The sequence below is a fragment of the Lepisma saccharinum genome, chromosome 16, assembly GCF_977018435.1.
Source record: "Lepisma saccharinum chromosome 16, izLepSacc3.1, whole genome shotgun sequence".
NCBI lineage: Eukaryota > Metazoa > Arthropoda > Insecta > Zygentoma > Lepismatidae > Lepisma > Lepisma saccharinum.
Genome location: NC_139244.1, coordinates 3737280 through 3761404, shown reverse-complemented (window position 1 = coordinate 3761404; position 24125 = coordinate 3737280). Strand labels below are relative to the sequence as shown.

The following is a 24125-nucleotide window of genomic DNA, read 5'->3' as shown; positions in this document are numbered from 1 at the left end:
TGCGATTTTCTTGAGCGGGCAAATATTGAGTTGACAAACTTTTGAACAAAATTGCTCTAGGTATTAAACTACAGAAAGACTAGAGATTATAAGCCATGTTTTGCGAGAAAGCTTTGGAACTAATTAAGGAATTAGATCGATCGCCAGATGCCATGCCTTCATTTAATGTAAGTAGCTATGTTTAGAGTGAAGATTTTTCTGTCGATCTCGTACTGCGTGAAGACGCCAACGGTCCCGGGTTCGAATCCCGTTCGGGCTTGGTTGTTTGTGAATGTCCATTCATCATTTCATCACTTAGGTACTACTTTACTATACCGGAGACACCTATCAATGATTCATTTCGAAATTTTTTACATTGCTAATGTACTATTCTGCATTGCGGAACGTTTCTTTAGGTGAAGTAATGAATTTCTAACGAAAATAATGTCTATTTCTTACATTAACGAGTACTTACTGTTGTTCCTTATTTCCCACAAACCATCCACGGGTAGCCCCAAAAACCATTGACGTTAGCCCAAAAATTCACGATAGCCCCACGAACCATCACGGGACGAGGTATGCCTACTAGGTTAGGTTCCATTAGCACTCCTTTCGTTCAATTTAGCATATACGGACAATACGAGAGCGTATTGTGCTCTCGTGCAGAAAGCAAATGGTGGCAACAGCAATAGTGAGTCGGAAATAGATTTTCGTAGAAAACCACATGCATTCGCATTAAAATGGATCAAAACTACATTCCCGAACATAAACAACGCTACAGAAAATGATTTGCGTAAGTACTTTCTCCTGTAAATTTGAAGAAATCCGTCTCCGGTATAGTAAAGTGTTACTAAACTAAATCAATCAATCGTACTGCGAGAACAGTTGTGAACTACACAATGGGTTAATGATTTATTACTAGCATTATACGTCTGTTCACCCTTGATTCGCACGAAGTTTTGTGTCTTATGATGATTAAACTGGGTACCAAAAATATAGGTATTCATTAAAGAGATTGAAAGTACTTTGGTGCAGGGGCTTCAGTATTTTTTACGGGAGCATCTTATGGTTAGATAGTATCGGTCTCCCTCTAAATATATATATATATATATATATATATATATATATATATATATATATATATATATATTTATGCTATTAATTTAGGTGCTTGTTGCCTTGACTGAGAATTATGTAAGGTTTTTAAATTGACATTTCAGTGTTTTATGAAACACAAAATTTGTTTACACGCCCTGAAATAAATAATTGCGAACCATTGACGTGTGGTTAGGTTAGTTTCAGTTAGGTTAAAATTTTTGATGTCATGGTGGTATCAGGAATGGTAAGACTCTAGTTTACATCCTTTTCCTAAGGAATATGTGTCAATTATCGTTGGAAAAGTTATTTTATAAGGAATTCAACAAAGTAAATCCCAAGGCGAGGAAAAATTTCCTGGAGGAGAAAATCGAGAAAAACCGATGTTGTCCGGATATGCGTGATTGAACGTACTGAGGACATTTTTCGATGATGAAGCACATATTTAAGGGTGAAATGAGTGCTAATGGAACCTAACCTAACCTCGTAGGCATACCTCGTTCCCATGAATGTTTAGTGACAGAAAGTGTAAAAAGAAAAACTTACTTACCCTACGGATGCCGGAGCGCCGGCTGTCTGCTAGCACAGTTTTGTAAACGGGCAAGAAGGAGTGTGCAAGAAACACGTAAACTGGAGTCTAGCCTCAGGAATATATATTTTTCCTTGTGAAACAAAAAATTTCGCGAAAATCTGCCTTATTTTAGCTTATTTTGCAATTTCTAGACGTTTCCGACAACTTTTAATTTCAGATTTATGAGTATGCCAAATATGAAGAAAATCAGAGAGGGATCCGGTCATCTTAAGTTGTTCCATAAAGTCCGCGCGTTTATTATGTCCCCATCGGCAACCCTTTTATAAAACTTAACACTGACAACAATAGCAAACAATAGCCAAGCCGCTCCCGATAAGCGCGTGCACTCAGACGTTGTTGCCACATTTTCTTTACATTTCTTGTAGTTGCAAGGCGCCTCTTATTATTTTTGCACCATAACCACGTGCGGGGTTGATTCTTTTTAACTAGTTGTGTTGTGTTATGGTGCTGTTTTGTTGCTTTGTTATAGTGTTGTGCTTTTAGTTTTTCCTTAGACTTTGCATAATGCAAGTTATCACTCACGGCTGCTAGTGAAAATATGAACATGAAAATATGAAGACAAAACTGCAGGATATTATTTCCTTCATGGAGAGCAGAGGTGCCCACCCCCCTCAAAGCCAATAGCGCATTCGCCCCAAAAATCATGTCATGCGTCCCCCCAGATTATATCATGTGCCCCCCCAAAAACATCATTCGCGCCCTCAAACCATATCGTAATCCCCACAAAGTATTTAATTACGACAGTGTGTCTACCGAAAGTAACTTGTTTCTTAGCTTTACAGAACACTATACTTGATCTGTCCTTATTCCCTAAACAGGGGTGCCCATCACTCAAGACCACCCCTAAAATCGTTCATAAACCCCCGAAAATAGTTTGGATGAATGTGTAATAGTTGATGTCTATTTGAATGAAATACCATGTTACATTGTCCACATTTTTTGATTGTTCGATTTTCGAAAAAACTTAAAGCTAGCACATTGATTGGTTAAATGTAGTAAATTAAAATATGTAAATATGCATATAAATAGTATTTTTGAGTTTGTTAATAAAACTCAATTTGAGTATTTAACACAAATTGTTACACAACTTAAGATAAAGATAGAATAATTCAACCTTGGCAAACCAAATAATATGCTCCAGCCGTATAGCAGATTCAGTTTGTTTCACGAGGCATTACAGAACCCTAGCTAGAAATTCTTAACCTCAGGGCGATAATATAACAGGGTTCCTCTTTCAAAGAACTCACCCCCAGTTTTCCTCGGGTAAATATAATTATTTTAGTAACAAACCATAATGCATAACAATAATTACTTGGATTTTATCTTCAGTGAAAATTTTAAATTTTCCTGTGACAAGTTAGACATACGGATTCGATTTATTTTTGTCCCAAATGATGCACCTGCTTTACATTAAGCAGTATACCAACACTAAGCATTATATTTTAAGAAGTGATGTTATTAATGAATATCGAGAATATCGCTTGTGTCTTGTAATGCAGCTATAGTATGAAACTTCACATTCACCTCAGTAAAGCGCCAAACACGAATTCTCGCAACACATGGTTGCGTGTGAAGCAAGCAAGAAAATGTTTACACCCATTTCTTTGCAGGCTTTCAAGAATATTAATTTAATGGGGTGTCAATACTTTCTTAAGATCCCGAGATATTTTGTCTTTTCCAGCTTCTCCTTTGGCACGTTTGGGGTCGAAAACGTGTACTACATACAATATCGCTAAATACAGTCTCCAAAATTTAATGTTCGAACTTGCTCCCCACTACAGAAATCTCTCGACAATCTAAGGTTTAACACTTTATCAAGAGCTTCCTATTTCCTCCTTTAAATTTAATACAATACACCAAAATTTCCATGCTAGTTTTAGACAGCATTGCTTCCTCCAAAAAAAAAAAAATTCTCAGTCTCCACACCATAATTTCCGCAACAGTCTAAGACAATAGTAATACACAAGAATTGGATACCCCCTCAATTTAATGTTCAATCCCCCTCTAACTAAAATACCAGCCATAATGTAAGACCTAGAGTTGGATACTGCCCCCCCCCCCCCACGTTTAATTCAGAATCCCCCCAGAACCCCGGTGTCAATTAAGGCCTAATATGTAAGAGTTGGATATTTCTCCCCCCCCCCCCCCTTCGATAATACCCTTAAACACTTCCTTTTTAATCTTTATCTGTATTTATTTTCTCTTTCCATATTCTTTAATTTTGTTTCTCTTTCTTTTTTTTCCTTACAATTTCCTTCTTTTCCTCTTTATCTTTTCAATTTGGCAACATTGCTTTCCTACTCCAGTTTGCTGCTTCTACTTCAAAAGAAAACCGCCAACTTGGGTGTTTCTATTAACAAAGAGTACCGCTCCCTTTGTTAACCGCTGGGGATATAATGAACACGCGGACTTTAAATGCTGACTGTGACAATCCAAACCAACCTGTTATTTGAAAATGATAAGAGGACGAGAAATTTTCCATTGTAAAGTTGTGGAAAAATATAATTTTCTGTATAACATGATGGGCCAAGGGAGGAATCTGACCCCCATAACCCTCTTTGGTGTGCCCATCCACAAAGACCGAGACATTTGATTGCAAAGTATGACCCCTGGGACTACTTTCATAGTTTTATTTGTAAAATCCGCTTGTATGCTCGCTCAGTTGGGATAAAAATAAGAAAACATGTGCAAATGCTAACGCCACCAAACCTAGCACTCGTAACCTAACAGCATAAAATTATCAACACCATTAAATGTAACACTCCAAAGTAAATAAACCAACCATGTGTAAAGGAAAAAATATGCATACATGCCATGGAAATATGAATTTTCTCCTATGTGGCTCCATGGTGCAATGTGTGAATTGGCACACGAATGATGCATTACTTTTATCATTTTGTTATTCGTAAACACTGCTTGTGTGCACACACATAAAGTGAAAAATAATGTGTATTTTTAATTGGTAGATTTTGATGTTTTATTAGCATGGAATTTGTTTCAGCACGTGGAAAGAAACCACAAATAACCAAGATGTTTGATCCCAATAGTATCGCATAAATCCCACACATTACTTCACTACAACACATCTCCACAAGCTAAAACACCGGAAGGTTCATAACCATATTATCTTCATAAATCATGCAAAATTTCCACTTTCTAGCAGGGGTACAGAGGGTCAAGTGTAAACCTATGATTTTGTGCTTTTGTGTGTCCTTTCATATTAGATACTTTGTTAACAGATTTAAGTATAAATTCATGAAATAGACACTACATGTTATATACACATTTCTACACCCTAAGCATGTAACACTCCCAAGATATTGATACTTCAGCTGTAAGCATTTTGTGTGTCAGAGGTTTAATGAAAAACTTGGTATATTGTTTCTCATGTGTACTTAAATTTTGTGTTTACAATTTCTTCTCCACAGGAAGACTTGGTTCGACAAGTTCTGGAAGAAATGCGTGCCTTGTTTGAACAGAACCAGAGGGATGTGTAAGTACTCTTACAATATCTTGGTTCGATACCCGGTGGAGGCACAAGTGGTTCGGATCCCACTTTAAACTGTAGGTCCAGTCCCGATTAGCCTTACTGTGCATAAAGTGGACTTAAAACACCAACTCAAACCAAATCAAAACAATATCTTGATATTCTTCTTGTTTGTGCGTATTGCTTGCATTGTAGCAGTGACATGGCGTGCCTTTTTCAAAAGTGTTACCGGCCATCAGACGTTATTATCTCCACCCTACCCTGCCCCTTCCCCCAAAAAAACATGCCTTCGATCTAGATTTTTGTTCATTTCGTTCTTCTTTTTGCACTCCGCTCAATGATTTGCACTCCACAATCACTCCTACCTTACCGCAAAAATCCAGTGAATAGTGGTCTGGTCGAGCCTTGTCAACCATCGCTGTTTCTTGGCAAAGAGGTGGAAAGGGGGAAGAAGAACCAATTTCTCTGGTCAGTTTGAAGTTTGTACGGTGAGCAGACGACAGAATTCCTCTCCTCCTACGGTGGAAGGGAAGTCCAGGTGTACGTATTACTGTTGCCAACTTAGTTTTTTGGAGCAAGGTTTGTCCAAATCACAAACCGCTCAAGTAATTATCTTTTTGTCTATTACTAAACGGTCTTAATTGTAGTTAAATCCAGTTTTGGCTTTACAGTCTATGTCTTGTTGCTTCAGAGAAATAATATCCCCGTTTTAAGTGGGATTTAGCTCTTTTCTGGAAATCCAATGTGACAACACTTGCTGATCTGGTAGGCTGCACCGGTAACTGGGCTCCTAAACAGGCATATGAATAACCCCCCAGAGGTGCCCATCCCTCCCCAAGGTCAATGGCGCACCCCCCCCCCCACCATGCCCCCCATCCCCAAATCATATCATTCGCTCCCTTAAACCATATCGTAATCTGCACAAAGTATTTAATTACGACAGTGTGTCTACCGAAAGTAACTTATGTCTTTGCTTTACTGAACACTATACTTGATCTGCTCCTGGTCCCTAAACAGGGGGCCCATCACTCAAGACCACCCCTAAAATCGTTCATCATAATTGAGAATATCACTTGTATTGTAATGCAGCTGTAGTATAAAAACTTCCCATTCACAGTGCCAGACACGTATCCTAGCCAAACATTATTGCAAGCAAAGTGAGCAAGAAAATTTTTGCATCCATTTCTTAGCAGGCTTTCAAGAATGTTAATTTTAATTGGATGCCAATACTTTCTTAGTCCTTTCCAGCTTCTGCTTTAGCATGTTCGGGGTCAAAAACGTGTGGATACCATATCACTAAATACAGTCTCCAAAATTTAATATTCGAACTCTCTCTCCTCCACTACAGAAATCCCGTGACACTGTACCCCCAAAATTTAATTCACTACCCCTCCTCCCCCCCCGAACCCACATGTCAATTAAGGCGTAGTATGTAAAATTTGGATATCTCTCCTCCGCACCTTCGATAATACCCTTAAACACTTCCTTTTCTTCATCTAATGGATTAAATATGGTGCATTTAAGGTGTAAAATCTTTACATATATTTTTGAAAAATATATAAATGTTTAATTTTATATTATTTGAAAAAAAAATCACCCCAAAAAATTTCAATGGCTCAATCTGTGCCATAACCCCCCCAACGTGGGCACCCCTGTAACCTCCTAGCACACTTGCCTCTAAGTATTTCCCCGCTGTTCCCTTGCATTGGCACTCTTTCCTCTTGCTACCTCTTGAGGGTAGCGGAACAGCCTGCCTCTACCCTTTTCTCAGCTGCAGAAAAAATGTCCTGCAATATACACTCGACTGCAACACTGTCAGTTAACTTATTTAACGATGTTGTTATTTTATTGAAAAAACTTTCTTTACATTTTGCTGTTACCTGCGGTAACACTGGTTACGCTGCCTCTGCATTGTAGAATCGTTCCTCGTGTTACAGGTGTTACAAGGATTCAGATGCATTTTATGATGTAACATTCACTCCCTCATAAGACACTACAGTTATAACAATAGGATAGAATTAACAAGAATAAACAGTTGTACAATGAATCTTGTCAATAATGTTATATTGTTGAAACCTAACAATTGAAAACATTTTCGGTATGATTTTACAATACCGGACACTTCCCCAATTTCTTTCATATTTTGCATACTAAATAATTTAGCCCTCGTAATCACGAATCTGCAGTTTAAATTTGGCGCTCACGTGTAGAACTTGCAAAATAAGCGGATCCGTGATCGCAACCCACACCCTCACTCAAGAAAACCAATGTTTATCGCAAAGTTTGTCGCTCAAGTGCTACGTCCGTGGTTGCAATTAGCCTTACACCCCTCGAACAATGCACAGGTAGCCCCATGAACCATGCACGGGTAGCTCCAAACCATTCACGGATAGCCCCACGAACCATGCACGGTTAGGTTAGGTCAGGTTTGGCTCACATAGTAAAAATTTGGGGTTCGTAGTAATATTAGGAATATATATTTCATTCTTTAAGTATTCAAAACACAAAATCTTGTGATAAACATTGGTTTTCCTGAGAAATCGAGGGTGTCTGTTGCAATCACGGACCTGCTTATTTTGCAAGTTCTACACGTGAGTGCCAAATTTTAACTGCAGATTTGTGATTACAAGGCCTAAATTATTGAGTATGCGAAATATGAAAGAAATTGGGGAAGTGTCCGGTATTGTAAAATTGCTCCAATTTTTCAATTGAAGATCTTGCCAAATTTTAATTATGAATCCCAAATATCGTCAGTAAGGCTCGGAAGTTGATGACCTAAAAAATCTAAAAAAATAACGTGTAGAATGACCTTAACACTGTTTAGAAATGACCTAAAGATAGCATTTGCTCTTAAAATGATAGCTTGACTTATTTTCATAAATTTTCGATAAAACCTGTATAAGAGTGGGGTTTACACGATACAGTAGTCGGTCAACATCTGAAAATACAGAATATCTATTTTTCATATTGTGACTAATTTTACTTTCAAATCACAAATTGAAGAAATAATAGTGGCCAGCAAGAGAACCTTAAACGAGGCTTCAACAAAAGTATTTTAAGTTTTCTACAGGAAAAATAAATTTACCACGATTAATTATTAAATCCATTGCCAAGGATCTCAGTTAAAAATAATGTTGTGCTTTTGCATTGACAATATTTTCGATTAATGTCATACGTGCTAAAAAGACCATGTTAGGGAATTTAAATATGTAAGTTATGCCAGCAAATTCATTTAAAATTCATGAAACATCAAGGAAGGAGCAAAAAAAAAAACCTCAAAAATGATTTTAAAATATAACAAAAAGCCAAAAGGGCCAGAAAATGCACAAGGAAAAAAAAAAAGACAACGTTTTCTGAAATGATTGATTTGCTTTCCTAATTTGTGAAGATGGGGATGAGTGATGACATGATGAAATTGACACTCACAAACATCCATGCCCATGCTGGGATTCGAACCTGGGACCCCTCGCATCGTAGCACAATGTGCTAACCACTCTGCCACGAGGCCCGGCATTTTCTGAAATGAAACAGACTACTATCAGGTTTAGGATTGTCTTCAAGGCCCAGAAAAAAGATGATTTTTAATCAGCTAATTCAAAAGTACCTTTTCTACAATGTATCTTGATCTCTTCAGTAGGATTAAATTACAAAGGTGATGGCGTACCCCGTTTGTGAAAAAGAGAACTCCGTAGTGAGTCTACATTGCCATTCCCATTATTTTATTTCTGCCAGACATGAAATCCAAAGGAATATATACAATACAATTTCTTCTTGTTCAAAAGGTTATGTAGGTAAATATGAAGAAACACGAGATTGAGATAAGACGAGCATGATTTAAACATTACAAATTTAGATTCAAGATCGGGTATGTGAAATCACATTATTGAGAACAAGCATGTGATTAAAAAGAAAACAAGGTTTGAATGAAGTAAGAGAGGCAGCAGCGGCACCAGGATTAATCATCTAGGGGGGGGGGGGGATGAAAATTGGGCAGTGCGGTGTTGAAAATAAGGGAAAATGAAACATGCGTGCAACCTTTAACCACTATATGAAATTCCAATCAACTTCTAGTAGGCATCTGCGGAAGTATACCAGTGAAAATGAATACTGCTAGTGGATTGATTCGTTTTTGCTTGATTTTACCCCCAACCACATGTTTGGAAATGTGGTTCATTTAATTAGGTTATTTTATGTCGTTTGTCTGCCAGTTTGGAAGCAACAGGTTTTTGAAGGCAGTGCAATAAGACATACTGTGTGTTACACTCCAAGGAAGAGGTCAAGGACACACAGATATACGAAGTAAACATTCAGACACAAGTTAGTCAAGGGGCTATGGCATGACACGACCAGAGCGAAGTGTTTTCAGCTGAAAAGAGGTTTTGAATGGGGGTGTGGAAGAAAATGAAGGGGTGCACAAGTAGCAGACAGGTTTAAATAGATGGGAGATTTTATTCAATGCATTAGAACATCGGTAATGTTCCAACAATGTAACATTGTTCAAGATTTTTTGTTTGGGCCTCCCCGATGGCGCAGTGGTAGTGTCATTGCCTTGTAATCAAGGGGTCCTGGGTTCGAACCCGGTGGAGGCACATAGTGGTTCGGATCCCACTTTAAACTGTAGGTCCAGTCCTGATTAGCCTTAATGTGCATAAAGTGGACTTAAAACACAAAATCAAATCAAAATCAAAAGATTTTTTGTCTAACTGCTTCCTTTTTGTGTTTGCTAAATTTATCATATTGCTATAACTGTAACATTGATCAGACTACAAATAAATGCCTGATGAAGGGAGCGTGTGTTTTCCAAAATGTTACATCATGAAAGGTTAATGCTTTTAACAATCATAAACTACATGAGGAATAGTTCCTTCTTATTGGTACTTTTGCATTTTGATCCAGTTTCTCATTGGAAAACCAGAAAGATTGTAACGTAAAGTGTTCCTGACTGGAATCTTTTCGGGAATGATATAAATTTCAGTAAAATACATGCGTACAATTTTACAGGCATCACACTCTAAGTAACCATTTTTAAATTTAAGCAAAAAATCTCTTCAAATTGATTTAATCTCTTCATTGAGACTTCTAAGAATTGAAAGTGGTATTCAGTTTGTAAGTTTCTATTAAACAAAATTGTGTGTTCATTAAAATCATGGTTTTATATTATGCAAACACGGAACTATAGGCATAAACACCTGCTTGAAATATGTGCACACCTTACCACCGTAACCCTAAAGATGCTTTCCTATTTATTTTTTATTAATTTCAACAAGCTTTTGAAAAATATAATCAAAGATTCACCGTACGTACATTATTGTGCTTTCAAAAAATGTAATATGCATTATTATTGAGTTACCAGCCAAGCATCGAGAACACTTGTTCGAATCATGTCCCCAGGAAAGCTCCAATTCCATTCTTTTATATTCTGTGTGTATGTGTATATTCATGTAAATCAGTGGCTTGTTCTTCCATTTTATCTTATATACTGTAATAAACCAACTTTTTTCACAAAAAATGCCGGAAAATTTGACATTGTCAGAGTTGTGTTTTTGTTTTTTAACTTGCATGCCTACATTGTTGTTTTATTTCTATTATATGCAATTAATATATAATAATTATATGCAATAAATAAGAATTGTTGCATTAAACTAGATCAGATTTTTAGAATATGTCACTGATGTAAATATATTACAATAGTCAAATGAAAACTGCCCGACCCTGTGGCCGAGTGGTTAGCACATCGCGCTGCGACGCCAAGGGTCCCGGGTTTGAATCCCGGTCGGGCTTGGTTGTTTGTGAATGTCCATTCATCAATTTCATCATTTCATCACTCATCCCCATCTTCGCAAATTAGCCAAGAGGCACAAAAAGCGAAGTAAATTAAACTAAATCAATCAATCAATCAATCAATCAAATGAAAACCTCTCAGGGCAGACTGTACACAGCTCAAAATTTCCATGAAGTATCAACTGTTATTTACAAAACAACCTCAAAGCTGCAACACTAATGAAGTGAGCTTCAAAATGCGATTTTTGTTACTTTAAACATTGTGCCTCCTGTACACACTTGCGCCAGTGAAGAGGAATGGTTTCTTGCCCCATCTCAGCCTAAAACTTACAGAAATTTCGTGGCAAATGAAAATTCAATATCTCTGTGCATGCTTACCACAACAGCAAGTTTACTAATGGAGGAGAAAGTTCGACAATGGCCTCAGTTCGCAGGAAGATGGGTGAAAAGGCCTTCGCAGTGGCTCATAAGTGGCTGCACGTGGACCCCAAACACTTATTCTTCTTAAGGTATTGTTCCACCTCACTCTACCCTTACCGGGCCGCTTCTGGCAGGAAAAACCCAAATAAACAACTAAATAGGCTCGTTAGTCCTGGGTTCCCATCCCGTTCCTCACCAGAGCGCTCGGAACCAAAGAATCAATCACAGGCAAGAACTTACTGAATTAATGTTGCAGGGTGATGGCTGAAAACTCGCAGAAATGGGCTTTATACATTTATTTACAATTCAACAAAACAAGGCTCGGATTCTTCCAATAATTCTCTGATTTACATTATTTACATTTCTCTAACTTGAGCCCCACGGCAGAACTGCCAAGTGGAAGCTAAGCATTGCTTTTTCTCATGGGAGGCCACTGGAGACTGAAGAGAACTCTCCCTTCTGCTATCCTCTGTCAGAGGCCATATTTATATTTCCTCCCGCGTCGCATGGGGGTGGGCTGAAAGTTCAAATCTTATTGGCTCTTTTAAAGTACACAGAACCATGGAAGAAACCCAAGCATACAGAATCATACACAAACACAAAAAAGAAACAAAAATCCAATACTGTTTATTACAGTATACGGGCACGAATTTAAAGTCGAAAATATGTGAAGATCAGCAATAGGTGCATGCTAAAATGCAGCCACTTTGTTTGACTATACCTTGTAATTTAATCGTTATAAGCATACAAGTATAAGGTTTTAAAACCTTTTAGTATAATGTTAAGGAATTTGAGACACAAAATAGTAATTGTATGCTAATCCTTGTTGCAGGAATGCTACCATTGCTGGGGACCAGACGTTCTTTGCCGGAGTGCAGCTGCGGCATACAGCTCTTGAGAGGAACAAGCGATGCTTACTGGCCTATCTGTGAGTGCATATTCTTGGAATTCAAATGCTTGTGCATTTATTAACTTCATAGGACTCTAAGCAAAATGACAGACAGAATTTAATGTTAAAGCTGAGGTGGACCTTTGGCCTACGCAAGGGCAGTTGTTTTCCAAATTTCCACTCATTTAAAAAAAAGACCGCTACGAAATTCTGAAAAATTACATCTGCATAATTCACATGGATCTTCGTATGGGTTGCTTTTGCTGTTGCCTAGATATTCTCAATAATTTTGTGGCTACATAAGCCTATTAAACTGTTGATAATATCTAGACAATATCAAGACCAAGCCACATGAAGATTGACATGAATGTTCTAGAATGAATTCTAAGCAATGTCATTTTTCAGATTTTGGAATTTCATAGCGGTTTTTTGAAAGAAGAGGAAAATTCTAAATCAGCTGCCTTGCCATAGGCTAAACGTCCAACTGAGCCTTGAATATGTGCAATATTTTTTATAGAGATGGACTGATATGAAAATTTATCTGAAGCTGATAAAGTTTGGAGTTTACCAATCTGATTAAGCTGATCCATTTTTTTTTTTTAGATATTACTGTGATCATCAGTATTATTCATTTTGTGATTTCTTGTGGATTTTTTTTTGTGCATATGTAATGTAGTAACTTTTGGAAGTATTGAGTTATTTATAATGCAGTTACAAGTAAGTTACTTTTTTATATATTTCAGCAGTAATGAACCAAATTACAATTTGCTAAAAGAATCAAAATTAGATTTTGATCTTTATAAATAAATTTGTGACATAATTGTTTCATGTATACCTATTTCCAATTAATATATAATAAATTTAACTCAAGATTGTCACATTAGTGGGGGGAAAAAGCAGGGCTCTTAAATGTCCAGGAATTGTAAATAATTTCAATTCCAGTCCGGGAGAGAAGATCATGATGCGTAAATGGGTTTTCGACCGTAAAGAACATTTTTGTCTTGAAAGTACTTTAATTTGGTTCCAGAACGTTTTTTTCTGGATCAATTTAAATACGGCACAACTTCGGAACTATAATGAAACATTACGCAACTTGCGCCGAACTTAAATTTTGCTAGAAAAAAGGGTTCCGGTCTGGTTACAGAACTCGTTAGAGTTTATATGTTCCTGGACCTTTCACTACCCTCAAAAGAGGAACAATCTTCTTGCTGTTCATGCATGAAACATGCATAATAGCTAGTAAAAGTAACTGAATTAGTTTTCAATAACTAATTATAACTCGGTTACTTTTGAAAAATAGGTTTTCAAATACTTTTATAAAGTATTAATAGTTTTTCCTCCTTTTTGTGACTTCAGATACAACCGCCTGCAGAGGGTTCGGCAGATGAGGTGGGAGTTCGGGAGCATCCTGCCTCCAGAAATCAAGTACAACCTGTGTGAACCAGAGGTAAATAGTAGGGCTTTTCCAATGTGAATTATTTACCAATTGGTTGTATCCAACAAAAAACAAATGTCACAGAAACAGCACAACAATCAGGCATGTTGTTTTCTCTCGTACGTTTTTCCTCAAATAGGAAACATAACATGACTCACTACTACAGTGCCTTTTTCGGTCGAGTCGCCTGCGGAACGACGGTTGGCACGGCAGAAAGTAAGATCACGTCTGCCGGCAAACAGGATGCAATGTTTGCGTAACTGGAGCCGCTAGCTGTGTAATGAATGAAGCTTGTACAATTACATTGACAGTTACAATTCAAATAAGCACTTACCTTGTTACAAGAGGTGGTGGAAATTTTGTTCTCCTGCATCCACACATTTATGGCATTTTTAAAGGAAATTTTCACTAGCACGTATCAGTTCTTTCAATTTTTCTAATGTATGGTTTGAGATTTGAAAGCTTGGTAGCTAGACGTCATGAAAATGTCTGTTTCTTGTGCAAGGTGCCGAAGGGATTTTTGATTGTACTTCAACTTTTCTCCTCATTAAGCACACGCTGTTTTTACCTCTTTGCTTCTTATCAAGAAGAGACCCTGATTACCTAAATTTGTTCACAAGTATCCGAACACTGTCTCTGTGTGAAACGGGAACATCTGGGAATTCTGCTGCAAAATGTATTTTAACTTCCCAACAAGAATTTGTGATGGCGTAAGAGTCGTGCATAAAAATGCGTTGTTTCAAATTGTGCGTGGCAGTTAGACTGCAGAAAAACACCAGTAATACGTAAACTAAAACAAAACAATCTAAATCACTTGTTAACATCTTACCACTTTACAAACACATGCAAACTGGACACCACTTATCTGGATAATGAAGTACTGATGCATGCAGTGGCAAGTCAGTGTACAGCTGTGGGTCTAAATGCTGGCAGAAGCGATCTTACTTTCCACCCTTCCTCGGATGACTTGATCGAAAAAGGCACTGTATATTCTAGAAGCCAAAAATGATTTTTCTCCAGTTTTACATCTCTGTTGGCAGAACTGTTGTTGTGTGGCCAATGCAATTTATATTCTACTGATACAGTAGCCTCGTCTAGTTTCCCACACACCCAAATGCCAACCTCCCTTCCACGTGGTACAACCTGGAATGCATTTGGCAGACTAGCGAGGCTCTGGCGTCTGGACTCGCCATCAGTATAATCCTCTGTGGGCCACATGTTGTGTTTGTCCCTTCATCGGTCTCATCTCGTCACCGTTCATCCTTATCTTGATGATTAGCCAAAATTGGCAGAAAAGCAGTTAATAAAGCAAATCAACCAATATATATATAATATTAACTTACGTTTTGCAAGTATCGAGATAACTCCTGCGACGTTTCAGGGTGCAACTGCTCCATTCCTCAGGCTTCCCAATTAGAAACTCCTCCTTGTAATGTTAAAACTTTAAAACTATGAATAGCCAGTTTTGGGAAAACGACATGGTAGTTTGACATGTACCTGTAATGGGTTTTAGATTGATTTTTACTTTGTTTTAACCAAACACCTTTTACCAATCCTATATCCTGAACCTATGGAGAGTTTGACATGGTTATGATTTATACATAACCTGAACATGAGCAGCCTGAGGAAGGGAGCAGTTGTGCCCTGAAACGTCGCAGGAGTTACCTCGATACTCGCAAGACGTAATTAATATTATATATATATATATTAAACTTGTGAGTAATTTGCACAACCTTCATCATGTATTCGTGAAATCAACGAATCAATTGAAAAGTGCAGCAAACTAGATGGGGCTGATATTATGTTGAAATGTGACATGGTAACCAGGTGACTGTAATGGGTTTTGCCTTTTTGTTTTTTGGAGACTTATTTTTACAAGAGAATGCTCACGCAACTCCTAATTGTCTGTATCACTGCAGAACTTGATTTGTATATAAAATTGTTCTTTTTGTAATATATTTTTTTCTTTCGGATTACATTTATAAATTGAGATAAGAACCAGTAGAATCTATGCATTACCAACAAGAAACAGTTTTATTTTATCCTGGTAGTATGCAATTTTGGAGTGCCTGGGACATATTAATTCTTCGTTGCTCTTTTGACCTACCCCTTTGGTTGCTGAAAACCTTGTTATAGAAAATTGTTGAGGTGCTTGAAAGAAATTGGTGTCTGGTGGGTAAGCTGGGTGAGGTACAGTTGTGTAGCCTAGTAACATTTGCATTGCCTTTGTTGCAGATTCAGTGGTTTAATAGCTATAGCAAGGCTCTTGCCAGCTACATGAGGTCCATCGGGGACAATTACGGATTGGATCTCACCCAAGATATGAAGCCACCGAAATCCCTCTTCATTGAGGTAAGTGTATCGGTATTGTGATTTGGTCTCTATTCCCAACATGTCTCATCGTAAAATTTCATATATATAGGGTGTTTCGTATAGGATGCCGAATTAGAAAATTAAATAAAATTAGGGAAAATATCATGAAAGTACTTATATTTCACATATACAAGGGTTGATCAAATGAAAAGGTACAAAACGACACTGTCGGTGTAAATGAATACTTTATTCAAAGTATCCTCCATAGGCCTGAGCACATTGATCCCATTGATGAACGAGCCAAATGATTCCTTTTTCCCAGAATTCCTTTGGCCGTGACGTGACCCAGTCCTTCACAGCGTCCTTGAGTTCATCGTCCGAGGTGAAGCGTTTTCCTTTGAGATGGTTTTTCAGGGGACCAAACACATGGAAGTCACAGGGGAATAAGTCCGGACTGTAGGGCGGATGGTCTAGCTGCTCCCACTTGAACCTGGCCAGTTCCGCGTGTGTGACCCTGGAGACGTGTGGACGTGCGTTATCATGGAGCAGAACGAACACGGGCACTCCATTTCCTCACTGATTTGCCAGACACACAGTCTTCCCCGTAAACGTTCACCATCCGGTGATGAATATCGGCCGGTTTAACACCTTCCGCTGTCAGAAAATGGATAACGCCTCGCTGCTCCTCAACAGTCGAATTTGCCAATGTTAATGCCATCCTGTCCGAACACGCACTGCCGCGTCATTTGGACGATGCTCTGTATCGGAGCCTCTGCTCTCTCCTGCGCATGCGCGTTCCCCTGTATGCTCCGATGCCGCGTGGCGACTCCAATCGCACCCCTACATATCACGCTACGTTCTCCCATCGCGGCATCGGTATTATATAAACGATTCCGTTGTTACGACGTTTCGTACCTTTTCATTTGATCAACCCTTGCATGTAAGCAGTAACATCTCCCATTTACGTATGAAAGACAATGTCAGGCATATGTCCACCCCTACTGAGTATACGCTCCTCAAAATTATTGCTAACCCTCTCGCAGATGTCTGTCCCGATGCCTCCAATCACCTGTATGATTTCCGCCTTCAGTTCCAAAAGGGTTCATGGTTTGTTATCATACACCTGTGATTTCACAAACCCCATAAGAAGAAGTCGCAGGGTGTAAGATCACATGACCTTGCTGGCCATTCCTGGTCACCATGCAAATAGATCACTCATTGCGGGAATTTTTCATTGAGTAAGGCAAGGGTCTCATTCGACGAGTCAAAACAATTGAGGCTACTTTAATCGGCATGACAATAGATACCAACATTGGTAAGAACAGGTCTGCCAACCTCGAAACAAATCAATAGAACTCGATTCAAATTCGGCATCCTATACGGAACACCCCTTAGCTCCATTGGAGACCTTGGCATGGCTGTATGCTTTGTTGTTAACTTCTTAACTTAGTACAAGGAGATGACATGTTGCGAGAATCTTATTTTTTTGTTCATTTTAAATCTTTTTTTTGTTTATGAACACACCAATCTTATTGCTAAAATTACCAATATGTACTTAGTAGGAAATTTTACAACACTTGGAATGCACTACCCTTTTCCTGTATAATCAACCCAAAATTTACTAAACTAAAAACGTGATTTTTTTCACAAAAACAATACAAAAAGTGAGAGAAATGTAACCAGTTTGGCAGAAAGTATAAGAATAGTGTACTCACTTTTGGAACATGTCAGCTCGAAGGCCGGCCACATTAAGTTGCTGACTTTCAATCTGGCCACCAAAGTTCATGATGGTTGCGGTAAACGCGGTTTAAAATAGTTGCGTGAAATTTAGAAAATTTCGCACTTCCGCATTGTACAATTTCATGGTTAAATCCTATTAATTTCGAAGATCCACTGTCTTCATTCACAAGTTTCCAGGTTCGAATCCCAGCCTGGGTGAGGGCATACTTTCATAAATCTCTTCCTATCATCAATCATCCCCCCATCGTCGCGATTAGCTAAAAGTTGCAGAAATACATTTCTGTATTGGCGTCGAAGGAAAGGGTCCTTGTTTGACTCCCAGTAGAAGCAAATTGCATAGTGATTTTCTTCCAATCGTAGTTACAGTCTTGAAAGAGAGAGAGAGAGAGAGAAGGAAAGAAAGAAGGATCGTCTTATCTGAACATAAAGTGTACCAAGAGAACCTTTTCGTATTGTCATAAATATAAAATTTTAGAGATTACTTTTTAAATTTTTGCACATGAAAATTATGACAATATAAGTTACCTTTTTATCACCATAGAGGAAGCTTTTAGATGTCATACAAAATAATCTGCAGCTCAGGATAGAAACGTTTTTCTAGTTTCAGGGAAGTTTGTTCTTTGGGCCTTTTTATGCTCAGAAAGGCTAATCAGGACCGGGTCTATAGTTTAGAGTATTTTACAGTACAGTATCATGGCCTCTATTTCTTCTGCCTCCGCAGAGAAAATTTTGAGTCAGTTCCCAAACTTGGATTTCAGGTATATCTTTTATCTTGCTATCTATCAACTGGATTATCTCAATATTTGACAGACATTCGTTACTGCTCCTTCTCTAAAGGTTAAACATAAATTCAGTATTTTATTAATTTTCTTCTTTCTTTCTATTTTGACTATTTTATGTTGATTTTTATCTCTTGGGTTAATTATGACGGGGATGGATTGGACAAACGCAATGATACATCCCTGCCTTAACCAGGGTACAAACTTGAGACTTATGGCTTTGTAACAAATTACGCTGACCACTCTGTCATAGAGATAGGCTTTATTGATTAGAATTGTAGCCATGTTTTTTGTCCTGCACCGAGGCTGTGTGGTTTAACGAAGATTTCACACCAAAGCGAACCCTTAGTAATCAATGCAACCTTTCAAACCAAAGAGAGACGGCAAGCTGTATTGTGTCGCCTCTTGCTGTTGTTCGTGCATGTGTGATGGATATTTTGCTTTAGACTGAATGTGCTTGTGTCGCTTGCAGCTTGTCACTTCGGCGTGAATTCTCCCTAAGGTGTTAGGCTTTGGGCTCAGACTACAGGATGCATGAAGATTCGAGTCTCCTGTAGGAAGAGTAACAACTGTTCTGAGATTTCGGCCTGTGTATGGGAGCGGTGGCCACCCACCATCTTGAGGAAATTGGGGAGCTACGATTGAGTAGCGTAACCCAGTCATGGAAACCTACTACGACAGGGGTTTGGGGTTTGTTGTGCTGACTACACGTCACCCCGTAACTGGTTGGATTATCTCGCACTTCTGGTGGGAGTGAGGCAGACAGTCGGTAGGTTGGCCTGGCCCTCATGGGCTGATACACTTATTAGTAGGGATCGGAAGTTGAGGAAAAATCCTTTTTCTTCCTGGTGTTCGAAGACGAGGCCCAACATAATATATGTTCATTTTGGGTCATTTTAGGCCAGAAAAAGTGGGTTTTATTTGTCCTTTTTTGGCGTTTTTTGGCTTATTGGCCCTTTTTTAGCCTTTTTTTAGGTCTTAACGGCTTTCTTTTTCAACTTCACCTTCTTTCGACTACCTTTTTACTGCCAATTCGAATCATCATCAGTTCATCACCTCTTAAACATCCTTTCTGCAGTAAATAAATAAAAAGAAAGAAAGAGAAAAATATATTTGAACCATCCCTGAAACCAGAGAAAATCCTTTTTGGATGACTGAAGTCCGAAGTCCTATTTCTGTAACCCTAGTGTGGTTATTCCAAATATGATTCAAATTATTGTTAATCTAAAAAATATATAATGTCTGAAAGAAGATGCATTTCATTCCTATAGTTTTTTCACACTGTGTGTTCCATACCACCAGAATTTTGTATTTTTTTATTCATTAAATATGTAATTAAAACTGAAGTTATTAATTAATTTGGATCACATTTATACGTCCTTTTTTTATATTTTTAGGTCTTTTTATAGTTTTTTTTTGGCAATTTATAGGTCTTCAACTTCCGAGCTCTAGTTATAATTGTTAGCCAGGTTTTTTGTTGTAGTCAAGAAGTTTGAATTACAAGTTTACAAACAAGGTTCTCGAACACTATGTTGTAATCGTTGTTATTAAGTTCTTAAATAGCGACTCCAAAGTCCAGATGACTGGCCATAGAAATTAATAGAACATTATAAAAACAGTTTTGCACCGAGACATCACCAGAAGATTCACATACGGAATTAGTGCTCTCGTTTTAAGTAATTTGCATGCTTACTAACAATTAAGAAGAATTACATGTCACAGAAGAATTGCATCCATATATATCAAACTGTGGGCAATTCAGTCCATTGCTAAAACTTATCTATTATCTAAATATACCTAACACCTCTCAGTAGAAGTTTTTTGTGTAGGATGTTACAGAGTGTTCTCAAAACTTTGAGAACACAGAATAATGTTGAGAAATTTCAAAAACATAATGAAAAAAAAGGGTGTCTTTTGGAGATCATACAGATTTAAAAGTTCAGAAATTGATTCAAAAATTTTGGATGTACTCACACATGAGTGCATAGAATACAAAATAACATAATTTGTGGATTAAAAGATACAAAATTTTAAAAGTCATTACTTCTTTGGCAGAGATTAAAATTTCCATTGGCAGAAACTAAAAATTCACTATCGGTTACATTTTGTGGTGCTCGTAGTAGCAGAAGATTATTTTGAAAAAGCAACTTTCCCATCCCTCTAGGTGCGCTGCCTGGTGGATTATGGGAAATTTGAGCTCGAAGATGGAGAGGTGATATTATTGAAGAAAAACAGCCAACACTTGCTCCCCCGCTCCCAGTGTGAACCACTCATCCGCCAAGGAATACTGCAACATGTGATATCGTGATTGATATTTGCAAATGTATTTGGAGCTTCCATGATTTCCACCGTTCAGTGCCTCCGAGAGAAGAATGTGTCGACATCTGCTTTCACGGGTCTGAGAATGATTCTCATTCAAATCTTCACTGGATTATGAGAGATATTTTGATGAAACTGCATTTTATATACAGGAAGAACATTAATATTTATCTTCTGAACTACTTGATGTGTAATTTTTACAATATCTTTGGAAATGTGTATTTTTGTATTTGTTGGTCATAATAAAATTATTGAATCTTAGTTTTCTGTTATTGCTGTGTATTGCTTACTTTTTTGAGTAACTTATACAACTCTGCATGTTAGACGAAATGAATTTGGGGTGTAAACACTGTTTCGGTGGCTGCCATGTCAATTCTTCAACCCATGATTTCTCTCTAAGTCTTCAGGCTCGATTCTGTAAGTACAGGGTGACCCATATTGTATTTACCAATATCAGTTGGCAACCCTGTCAGAATGCAGGTCCGCATGCATAGAGGTATCCCATGCTTAGGCAGATGTAAGTCTGGCAATCAGTCTGCCACAGAACGTTGGCCAGTTGAGACACCAAATGTAGCAGTGGAGGCGTTCATCTGAACAGGTTCCATTCAGAAGATGCAGTGGTCACTCCACTGAGAAGCATCAGGATCCCAAGGAATACGCCTCCTCCAACCTGAAGACTTCTGTTTCTGCACGTCGCCATTGGCTTTCTATTGTCTGACCCATCCCATCATGTGATGCTCTGGTATGGGTTGATGGTGACCAATCATGGTAGTGCCTGCTGCCTCTACTGAATGGAACCAGTTCGGATGAACACCACCACTGTTTGGATTCATGTCTGAACCAGCCAATGTTCCATGGCACACTGATTGCTAGATGCGCATCTGCCTAAGCATTGGATATTTCTGTGCATGCACAGTTGCGTAGGTACAATATGCGCCACCCTGTAGCTTTAATCAATTTCTTAATAAATCAACTTCGTCTTCCGGATGAGTCTGAAGAAGAGGAGCAAAATGAAGAAATGGAAAAGAAAAAAACTTGGGCAAAACATTATCTGCTAGTCACGAATGTTGAATTTTTGTCAGGGTGATTTTTTTATGAAATACAACGGGGTGTTGATAAGTCTTTAGCTTTGCCTAGAAGAAATTAGATTTGATAATTGGTGTTGATGTTTTTATTCAACACATTTCCATAACTTTTTTCGCAACTTCTGAAGACCTTGCAAAATAAAATGTCTTTGGTTTATTCTGAAACCACATATTTACTGCCTGAATGGCCTCAGTAATGGTACCAAAGAGGATTAATTCCCTTAAGGTTTATTTTGGGATTTCGAAAGAGGTGGTATTGCGAAAGGACCTGTCGAATACATCAGATGGTCCAATACTTCGAACCCCAGTTAACCAATTTCTGCATTATGGCTGTGGCCTGGTGCATTAACGTGTTGTTCTGGAGAACTTTCCGTGGCATATTGGCGTTGGTTTCTGCATCAGCTGATTGAGAAGTGTTGTGTAGTATTCGCCTGCAGTACTGGAGCTTTCCTCAATTTAGTCAACTAACCAGTGGCGGTCCCTCCATGGAACAGAGGGAACAGGCTGTTCCCTCCTACTTATCGCCCATTGAAGCTATTTTAATTATCTATATTAACATAATAAGAACACTTCTTTCTCCCGAAATCAAGACGCCGAAGAAAACTTTCACCCTGACTGTACGTTTGTTTACTTCACCTACCCTCGTAGTTCCACCCTCTAGTGCCTGACGCCGAGTATTTCCGACCACCCGCGAAGGTAAACGATCCTGATGGTCCCACTTCCCACCAGGGAAGCTGAACTCTCTAGCTGTTCCCTACGAGAGACAGCGAATTAGTTTTCCTTCGAGTTTTTGCTATGTGCTAAAGATTAATTGCGTCGTAGTGATAGTTTTGAGTGTAGTAAGTCTATAGTTTCCTGATCTCATTGCAAAATTGCGTCTGTCATTCATAACGAACTGGAAAAATCTTCTACAGTTAATCGTCTGCTAAATGCCTTGGCTAAATGCTGTGAAATAGCTTCCGAGGGAACACCTCGCATCCACCTGTTCTAACAGCCCCAAGACCAGGCGCAAGGAATGGGTTTAAAGATTTTCTTGCTCGCTTTGATCGCAATGATATGTTACTAGGATGCGTGTTTGGCGCTTGAATGAGGTGAATGTGAAGTTTATATACTATATACGCATTACAAGACAAGCGATATTCTCGATTATGATGAACGATTTTAGGGGTGGTCTTGAGTGATGGGCCCTTTGTTTAGGAAGGAGGGGCAGATCAAGTATAGTGTTCTGTAAAGCTAAGAAAGAAGTTAATTTCGGTAGACACGCTGTCGTAATTTAATGCATTGTGGGGATTACGATATGGTTTAATGGCACAAATTATATGATTTGGAGGGGATGCGCCATTGGCCTTGGGGGGGGGGGCTGTATTTAGTTCATTTCAATAAGGGTTGAATTTTACTTGGTAAAATTACGGGTATGGGAGGGGAGGGGAGGGGGCAAGTGCAGGTCACCTGTTCCCCTGTCTGATTTAGCACCGCACGCCACTGCAACTAACAGCACATTATCCTTGTTCCAGAAGACAGTCATCAACACCGATTGGGCCACAAAACGATACCCATCCTGCTGAAATCACTGAAGAACTGCTTTGGAAGTGATGACCCGAGCATGCTTTTGGTCTGCATTGAGAAGTTTCAGGACACGTTGTGGAAAGCTTCCTCATGTCACCAAATCTTCCATGAGTGAGGGTCAGAACTTTATCTACCAGGTTAGCAGAAATTCTCCTCTTGCCTAAGAAAATAACCACAGTTTCATTGCACAATCACGACTGGAGGCCTCCCCGGATGTGACCCATCGTTTGTGTTGAATTAAACAGCCCGATATTTGCCAAACCAGTTTTTTTTAGCAAGGATCCCCCAGTGTTTGAGCCATATCTTCATGAATTTGCTTTGCGGTCAAGAAGAGATATTTGATTATGGCTCCACTGTCGTTTCCACTTAGTCTTCCCTGAACCGCTGAGGGACTCACTTATCACACAATTCTCAAAAAACTTTTGGTCCAGACCCACCCTTGGTCTTCTGACGTCAGGCGAAATGCTTTAGTTGTTAGGTTTATGTCTCTTACTGTTAGTATAAATAATACCCTTTAGGTCAAGCCCCGAAAAATTACAGTGTATTTATGCTAGAAGCCGTAAACTAACATGCCTAACCTATCAACGAAAGCAAAGATATACTTGTATTAAAAGGCTTATTCTTGGTTACAAGAAACTACAAGGT

At 38.5% G+C, this 24125-nt stretch overlaps 1 protein-coding gene across 1 annotated transcript; it reads left to right on the top strand.

The window, feature by feature from the left end:
* Nucleotides 1-8: 8 nt before the first annotated feature.
* Nucleotides 9-21090, top strand: LOC145999856 (DNA replication complex GINS protein PSF1-like). Its single transcript, XM_083137124.1, has 6 exons — nt 9-167; nt 5095-5159; nt 12187-12282; nt 13600-13690; nt 15914-16030; nt 20675-21090. The coding sequence occupies exons 1-6, from the start codon at nt 96-98 to the stop codon at nt 20816-20818; spliced, it is 585 nt and encodes a 194-aa protein (XP_082993250.1). The 5' UTR covers nt 9-95; the 3' UTR covers nt 20819-21090.
* Nucleotides 21091-24125: the final 3035 nt, after the last annotated feature.

Coding starts and splice junctions, on each gene's coding strand:
- LOC145999856 (XM_083137124.1), top strand. CDS start 96: ATGTTTTGCGAGAAAGCTTTGGAACTAATTAAGGAATTAGATCGATCG. Junction 12,283..13,599: donor CGATGCTTACTGGCCTATCT/GTGAGTGCATAT, acceptor TTGTGACTTCAG/ATACAACCGCCTGCAGAGGG. Junction 13,691..15,913: donor ACAACCTGTGTGAACCAGAG/GTAAATAGTAGG, acceptor CCTTTGTTGCAG/ATTCAGTGGTTTAATAGCTA.